The sequence below is a fragment of the Planococcus citri genome, chromosome 3 (genome assembly GCF_950023065.1).
Source record: "Planococcus citri chromosome 3, ihPlaCitr1.1, whole genome shotgun sequence".
In the NCBI taxonomy this organism is placed as follows: domain Eukaryota; kingdom Metazoa; phylum Arthropoda; class Insecta; order Hemiptera; family Pseudococcidae; genus Planococcus; species Planococcus citri.
The window spans coordinates 36,535,816-36,545,172 of NC_088679.1; the positions used below are offsets into that span (position 1 = coordinate 36,535,816).

At 28.9% G+C, this 9,357-nt stretch overlaps 1 protein-coding gene across 1 annotated transcript in view; it reads left to right on the forward strand.

The window, feature by feature from the left end:
• The window catches only part of LOC135840708 (glypican-1-like), a 149,391-nt gene extending 145,080 nt beyond the window's left edge, over positions 1-4,311 (forward strand). Inside the window, exon 7 of the mRNA XM_065357359.1 lies at positions 64-4,311. Coding sequence (XP_065213431.1) covers positions 64-230 — 167 coding nt within the window. The 3' untranslated portion in view covers positions 231-4,311. The remainder of the gene's footprint in view (positions 1-63) is intronic.
• Positions 4,312-9,357: the final 5,046 nt, after the last annotated feature.

Here is a 9,357-nt window from a genome sequence, read left to right on the forward strand (position 1 = left end):
TTAAATTTAAATTATCATAAAAATGAATCGATTAAAAATACACGACATGTTTATAATTTTTAGGTGGCATCGTCCCACACGGAGCAAATAACAACGTACGTAAATTACCAGAACCTGCAGATGTGACGCCGACTGAGACAACCACACGTAAGCCAAATTCGGCCAAAACGTGGACATCGAATATAATTTTAGTAATGACAATTTGTACCGTGAGCAGGTTAATTTCTTAAACTGATCGTCATCGTTATTCGTTGTCGCATATTCATGACTCGCATTTTTTTTTCTTCTTAATTCTTTTTCATTCTTCAGTAGCAATATCATCGAACGATTGCATTTTCTTTACGTTTCTTTTCTTTTTTATTTATTTAGAATTATGTTCTTTTCAATTTTTATTCCTGATCTTATTATTCTTTTTTGTTCTTTTTTTTTCGTGTTATTTTTTAGATCATCGAACATTTCGTTTCATTGTTTCATATTTAGTCATATTTTTATTTTTCATCATTATGTCTGTTCTGTTTATCTCTTTCTCTATCTCTTTTTTTCTGTTCTTTAATCGCTATTTAGAAGTCCGCGAGTAACTGCAGGAATTTATATTTTTGTTCAAATGTTTCGCTATAAATACGAAAGTACCTTAAAAGTGGGCTGGAATTGTTTACTCGTGAAATGAAACGCTACGGTTGTTTCCGGATTTTTAGCATCATCGTGAAATTTTTTTGTTTTATTTATTATACCTACCTGCCAAGGTTTTATTTATTTTCATACGAGTCTTACTATTATTATTGTTATTAATTTATTTGAAATTGTGTGATGTTTATAAATTCCTATGGCAGCCTGGAGAAATGTTAAGTTCTTTGTCAAATCTAAATGCGTGGAAAAGGTCGTACGGTTTTGAAATAATTCAACAAAACGTGAACTTAATTGAAAACTTTTGGAATTCATTTTTTGTACGTTATAGTATGAAAAAGCCTGAAGCCGGAAATCCATCATTTTTCGTTTTGTTTACTTCCTCGGTGCTTTTGAAACAGAGAACGATTCAAATATTCTTGTAGAATAATTGCAGTTTAAAAAAAAAAAATTAAAATATTCTGAATAGGTATGACGTTGAAATAAAGTAAGAGGACAAGTTTTAAATTCTAGAAATTGTTTCAAAATATAAGTTTAATAATGAGACAAACATTCGGAGAAAAAAATACAAAAATCAATTTTGTAAATAGTTTCTTCGGAAATTTTTTTCTAAAAAAATGAAGTCTTGATCAATTGATTTTGTGATCATTTAAGGTAAAAAAAAACTACTTATGTAGTTGAAATATCAAAAAAAAAAAAAAAAATTGAATGGATATATTTTCTTATTTTATTTGGAAAACTTTTGACTGTTTTATCTTACATAAGAATTATTTATTGATTTTGAATTTTCTGAGCCCAATTTCTTTGATTTTTTTTTTTTGAAGAGATTATTTTGTATTAATTTTCCATACATTGATAATGAACTTTTCTTTCAAAAAAATCAACAAAATGAATTCTGGAAAAATGAATTAATTTCGTTTTTATTTTTCTAAAGAACTCCAAGCTAGTATTTTAGTTGGAAAAAAAATTTGAAGAATCTTGTTATAAATTGAGTTTTACACAATTTAAAATATTTTATCCGCTTCTTCAAAGTGGAGTATGATGTTTGATTATGAAATTCTAAAAGAAATTAACGTCGAAATTTTCTCCGAACTTGCTACTTGAACAAAGTTACGAATAATAAGTTTTCAGGTTCGAGTCTTATGATATTGTAAATTTTTGAGATACAGGGGTTCGGAATGGATAATTTTTTAAAGGGAATAACACGTCATACTTGTTTGTGTTTGTTTTCAGCTTTTTTTTTATTCAAAAATTATCAATCTTGTTTTGTCGAAGATAACACATTTAAAATTTCTGGGATATTTTTAGTTTTAAATTGCGAGGTGAAAATAATAATATTACTTCTTGGATTTTTTGTGGGAAAAAAAATGCAAAAAAATAGCTGATTAATTAGAAAGATCTGCTATCGCTCTCTTTATCAACTATTAAAAAATATCTCCAAATCAATGTTTTTTTTTCTTCAATACTTCAAATTGTGATTCTGAAAATTACAAAGTTGTTTTTTTTTTATTTTGCAAAATGAGATTTTATACAAAAAATGGAAAAAAGTAATTAGGAAAATAAAGCTAAATAGGTATATTTTAATTTTTTTTTACAATTTTTTTTATGGGGTTTATTACGCACAATATTTTATTATTTACATAATGTACTTCCATATGAAGAGTGATATTCCAAAACTCGCTTTGTCCATTTTTATCAAAGTGCGTTTTTCAGCAGTACCTGGTAGATGAAGTATTAACTCACATTGCTACATCATCAACCTACCAAAATGAGGTGTTTAACTCTCCTAAATAGCCAATTCACTAAAAAATTTTAAAAAAATGATGTTCCAAAACGCGCTTTGTCCATTTTTATTGAAATTTTTTTCAGCAGTATTGAGTGGATGAAATGTATACCTACACTCCTACATCATAAATCCACCCAAGTAAAGTGCTAAACTCGCCTAAAAAGCCAATTTACCCGTTTGAAGGGAAACTGTTTTTCCTCTTTCCTGAAAAGTTGTGAAAATGGACAAAGCGAGTTTTGGAATATCACTCTTCATATGCATACCTAAAGATGTGTCTTCGAATGATCATGATGATTTTCATTCGTGCACGTAAATTGTATCTACCACTTTTTCTCGTCTTTATTTTATATTTCCAATTATTTTACAATAATTGACGTCGATCGAATGATTCACAAAGTAGTTAAATATTAGGAGGAGAATATTTCTCAGAATATTTGTTGGCTTGCGTTAGAAAATCATGTTCACGTTTACGTAGCAACCCACAGTTATTTGCATTTTTTTTAATGGACTGCAAATTTTTTCGTATGACGTTTACATCCTATCGTGTATTAAAAAACGTAATAATAAAAAAATCCTTACGTCAGCAGGTATTTGATTACGCGAACGTATGAATTATAGATCAGTTTAGTCGTTGGATGATATTCTCACTCGTATCATGTACCTATGTGAGTGTGATGTAGACGTAGAGTAAAAGTCATTACGAAAAGTAAATTACTCGTATGTAAGTTAACTCGCGAATGAACAAATGTCGGACAATTTTCTTCTTTTCTTCTGTATTTTTCTAGCTATATGTCTTTCCTTTCGTCGCACCTAGTGCCTTAAAATTTCTATCTCGTCTGTATTTTTTTTTTTTTTTATTAGTACATTTTGATGGTTTTCAAAAGCCTCTCTGTAGATAGTACGTATTTATTACGGACATATTTCTTGTCATGTTTAGTCGATAAAACGAATAAAAATGCGAATAAGTTTTATGATCTCGTGAATTTATCGAAAAATATTCGAATAAGTTAAACCACGTTTATTTTTGTATATTGAGATTATCGCGATCGCATTTTCATTCGTGACTATTTTATTTGTGTGTAAAATTTGCGTGTATTTTTTCAATTTTTTTTTTGTTTCTACTTAATGTATTTTGCATAATTATTATTTTTTTTTAGTTTATTATTTTTTAAACAAAAAACCCCTCGATTCGATGTGGAAGCTTATTCCATGTGGAAAGGTTCCTATGAAGTGATTAAGATAGTTTTTCATTTTTTTTTTTTTTTTTTTTTTGGAAAATGCACGTTAGGGGTTGTGTAACTTTCCATTTAAACAGAGGCTGTATTTTAATTTATTTTTTAATCGACGTGTATTATTACAATGAAATCGTTCTGTGTGGACATTTTTTTTTTTTTTTTTTAAATTACAATCGGAGTAAAAATACAAAAAATTAAAATTACGCTAGTCTTATGATACTTTTTTCTCGTGTATATTTGTGTAAATGACATAAATACTGTTACATTTATTAACTCCCCCTTTCCCTGAATGTATTGTACGTAGATGTGAAATGTGTATCGAGATGTACCATTTTTACGTTGTATTAAAGACCATGATTTTTGTATGAGATATTTAAATCATCGTCGTATTCGTATATAAGTTTGATATTAGCTCGAGAAGTGTTATAACTTAAAAGTAGTGCCAGGTTATATCATTATTTTAATCTAACGTTACCAAATTTTTTTTATCGCAAAAAAATGTGTCGCTTTATTATAATGTATTGTTATTTTATTTCGATTAAAAATGTGCATTATTATTTTTCTTTTTTTTTACATAACGAATGTAATAGCATATCGCAACAAATAAAAAAAAATTATTGTTCTAGTTTGTGTTGTTTTGTAAAAATAAAAAATTTTTCTATGTTATTGCTGGCTTATTGCGAGTTGTGCATGCGGTGAAAACAGGTTCCAATATGTGTATCTCTGGAAGTTTGAAGAGAAAAAAAAATGGTCAAGTAGAATTTCATGATTTACGAGTATATGTAAAGACAAGATATGGTGGAATTATTTAGCCATAAAATTTCCACCGACAACATTGTTGCATATAGTGAAGACTAACGTAATAAAATTTTCTGCTTCGTTCATGCTGATTTAATTGCTGGTGTTAATTTACATGCTTTAAATTCGTTTTTCTTGTAAATGCGGCGATCGTTAAAGATAAAATCATAATCGTATGGAACAACTTACTCGAATAAGAGAGAATATTAAATTGTTTTTTTCATTTTTCAAGATTTTTTTGTCCTTTTACCAAGTATAAATTACGAGCGAATATTTTGTTGTTGTTTGACAGGTATAATGAATTTTTTGCGCAAAAATGTCGTACCTATTTAAAAGAAATAAAATTTCTGATAGGTGCATGTTGGATTTGTATTGCAATTTCGAGGTTTTTTTTTAGTTTAGGTATGTTAGAAGAGATGTACGAAATGCTTTGGTTAATGAATTCAAGTTGCAAATGATGCAACATGGTGGATTTGTTATTTTATTATGTTCTAGCAAAATCTCAAACGAGTAAGTAAATTAAGTCGAAATTGCGAGGCTATTTTTTTCGACATATAAAATGACTAGTCGTTTCAGAAATCGTCTCATTTTTCTCACTTTGACATTTTTATTTTATTTTTATTTTTTTGTAAAACTATTTACCTACAATAGTACTTTAATTTGTGTTCAAAGTTAATCGAAAAATACGAGCATGCAAAATAGACCCTGATTTCAAATTCAGCTGCCTGAAATTAACTAAATAAATAGTTATCGATAAGTAACTCAAATTTAAACTTTCACTAAAAAATTTAACTAAAACATGAAAAAAATGAGGTAAATGCCGGTATTATGGGGTCATAGATTGATACTCTTCCCAAATGAAGAGAAATTGATAATAAAAAATAAAAATGGAGACATTGGAAAATTCAAAAATTTAGGTAGCTAAGTATCCGTGATGAAAATTGTGGCATCGGAAAATTATTTTTACTATGTTTAATTATAATGTGTTTTGAAAAAAAACTTCAAAATCAACCTTTTCAAAAAGGTGCTGGTAATATGTGGTACAAATAATAATTACAAATACATACCTACATCAAAAAGACAAACAAGAAAAATGATTTTCATTCTCCATTTTTCTCACCTATGTGAGTCTTTTTGTTCTTTTTTTGGGCATTTTTGGTCCAGAATACATGTCGAAAATCTACGAAAAAACAAAGTAGGTACCCTATTACCAGCAAGTAAAACTTTCAACATAAAAAATTTTTAGTCTTTTTTAAAATTGAGAAAACGACTTACTGAAAAAGTAAAATATTGGAGTTTGTTTTTATAATCTGCATTGTGTACCTATGTCCTATATCCTATATTTTTTAGGCAGCTTATGATATTTTTGATCATTTTTTTGACGTTCAATTTTTGAGTTTACCATGGAATATTTTCGCTAGAGTGTTTCTTATCAAAGAAAATTTGTCATGTTATGCCCCGAATTGCTTGTTTAAATTTATTGCATATCGAGTACTTTTGTAGGAATTTCAATTTTTTGAAAATTATTCTTGTTTTTTTTTGTACTTTTCGGTTTGTTTTCGTTATTTAATTTGAAAACTTACTGTATATTTGGAAGGCACTTTATGAAATTTTTAATCAGACTTCTGAGATATGTTTTTACAGGAAGAAGCCATTATAAAAAGAAATACTAGTAACTGATGAAACCATACGTGCTTGAATACAATTTTTTTACATTAAAATGGATTGATTATTCAAATTACATATCGAGATGGACAATTTTGCTGCCATGGTTTTGATTTTCAACAGTGATGTAACTTTTTCTATTTGAGAAAGGGACCATTTTCTCAAGTTATAGATGACTAAATTCGTGGAGAATTTCCAATAATTTTGTCAATCGATAAGCACCAGAATAATAGAAACTTAGGAACTTGAGCCTTAGATCTTTAAAATTTTTCTTTGTCTATTAGGAGCTATTTGTTTTTTTGTGAGCTCGTAACTATGTTCAGTCGCTTTCGCCTTCAAATTATACGCGATTTTAAACAGATATGTACAATGAGTTGTCTATGCGCTCACATTCTAGGCGCAGGTTTGTGAACCATAACAAACGTAACTCTGGAGAACTTCTGCGAGAACGAGAACAGAAAAATGTTCCTATTTTATCTGAAACTTAGTTCTAGATAATTATTTCAAATTTGAAATCCCCCACCCTCAACACACTCACTGCTTGAAATCGCAGAAATGATGTACATAAAATCAATCCAGAGATAGGGGATGCTGAAAAATTAAAAATTTCATCGAAAACTGTGAAATTTCTCAGAGTTTTTGAGATGACTGAGAGAAAAAATATTGAAAATAGATTTGGAAAGTTTTTAGGACAATTTTTTTTCATCATTTCAACTTTGGGCCCGCGGACCGACAGTTGAAATTTTGAATTCGAGCTTTTTCCCCCGGTACCCGGTAGTTTTCAATATTCATCGCTCATTTAACTTCATGTCATGTGTTGAGTTGTTTATTTAATAGCCAGTCGATTTATAAAAATTTAAAAATAAATTTAAAAAAATTAAGGGCTTTGCAAACAATAAAATCAAAATGTAGGTAGGTAGGTAGGTAGGTACCCTAATATAAATAATAATATAACAATAATAATTTGGTGGGTCACTTGAAAAAAAAAAAAAAAAAAAAAGGAAAAAAGGGAGAAATTTCAATTTTTTTGAATTTTTTAGATATCCGTGAAAATGGAAATGAAGAGTGATATTCCAAAACTCGCTTTGTCCATTTTTATTGAAGTGCGTTTTTCAGCGGTACCTGGTAGATGAAGTATATTAACTCACATTCTACATCATCAACCTACCAAAATGAGGTGTTAAACTCACCTAAATAGCCAATTCAATAAAAATTTAAAAAAAAAAAATAATGTTCCAAAACGCGCTTTGTCCATTTTTATTGAAATTATTTTCAGCAGTACCTAGTGGATGAAGTGTATACTTACACTCTTACCTCATAAATCCACCCAAATAAAGTGTTAAACTCGCCTAAAAAGCCAATTTACCTGTTTAAAGGGAAACTGTTTTTCCTCTTTCCTGAAAAGTTGTGAAAATGGACAAAGCGAGTTTTGGAATATCACTCTTCAAATGAAGTTACTGAATGGATACAAAAAGATAAAACTGTGAATAATTTCAAGTTTTGAATAAAAAAAATTCATTTTAAATTTCTTTTTATGATAAAAAATCTATGGTCTTTTTAAAAGTTGGAGATTTCATTCGTTTTTGTAGGAATTTTTGCAATGAAACTAATGAAATAGGTACATCATAATTATATGTCAATTTTAGAGAAATTTAAAACTTCCGATTTTTTTACTCATCGTTTCCAAAGTTAGATTTTTCTATTACCTAGTATGAAAAATGCACTCATCACTGGTAAAAAAATCATAGATTTTCAATTTCTCTAAAATTAACATTTATGAAGACGACGAGACGCGGAAAGAACTAGGTAAGTCACTTTTTTTCAAAAATGAGTTTTTAGGGTCGAATTAAATTCACACTGAGAAGTGAAAAAATGTAGTCCATTTAGATTTTGAAAAAAATCGACTTTTTGTGGTAAAAATGACCTTGAAAAAAAAAGAGGAGGGGAGAGAAATGAGACTAGACCAAATCTGAGGCGAAAGGAAGAAAATTTCAACATCATTAATTATTTAGCATGCGAAAATTTTTCATTATGTCATCATAATAATCGATTTTCATCGAATTCAAGTTGTTGCAAAACACTAATTTTTCGATAAGAGTGACTTTTTTCTACTATGTCTTAAGTTGTGTTTGTGGGATGTTGTGTGATGTATTTCCAGTCATCTCATTACTTTGATGAAATTCAAATTTACTACAAAATTGGAGCATTCTGATACTTCAGAACGCCGTAACACAAAAGTTTAAAAAGTGATTTGCTTGGTTCTTTCTGTGGACTCTTCATATATGATGTATTTCGAGTTGATATTGGTGTATAAATGAATTTTAGCCGGCTGGGAGACCCAGAAAGCAGTTCAGGGGTTCCCAAAATGGCAGGAATAAATTTTTTGTAATAATTAAAAAACATAGAAAAAATTTACAAATTTGGTCCAAATTCGGGTTGATTATGATGGCGTACTGCGAGAAAATTTTTTCGGCCAAAATTAACCAATTTGAGCTGGAAAAATCATGAAAAAAATCAGTTTTTTTGCATTTTTGAAGGTCTTTTACCTGTATAAAAAATTCTGAAAATAATATGCTCGTTTTAGCCGGAAGATATGTGACCCCGCCTGACAAAATCGACCATTTCGACAAAATTTCAAAAAATTTTTTTTTTTTCAAAAATCTGATCTTTCAACCTTTAAGATTCATTTTAAACGACATTATTTTGGACACTTTTTTTTGTCGAAATGGTCGATTTTGTCAGGCGGGGTCACATATGCTTGATGAAATTTCAAAAAATTTCCATAATTGGTAGTATCTAACATCCCTGCAAGTTTGAAAAAAATCGAATGAAAAATTCCCCTAAAAATCTATTAGGTATTCAAACTCAAAATATGTTTAAATTCAAAAATTGACTCCTCGCATAAAAAATGTTGTATTTTTTACTTTTCGAAACACGAAATTTCGAGAGTTTTTTCCCTCACTTCGTTTGGGCTTTTTTGCTTTTCATTTTCAAAACTGAAATTAAAAAAATCTTTCAAATTGTGAAACTTTAAACCAAAAAAATCAACCTCCTCTCATAAAAATCATTGTAAGTTCACCTATCAAAACACAAATTTTCAATAGCTTTTGCCCTCGCTACACTCGGGCTAATTTGTTTCTATTTTGCAAAATGAAGAAATTCCATGTTTGGGGCTTCAACAAATTGAAAAAGGAAACCGAAAATGTTTTATATCCAAGTCACAATAAGCAATGAATAGGTGGTACCTAT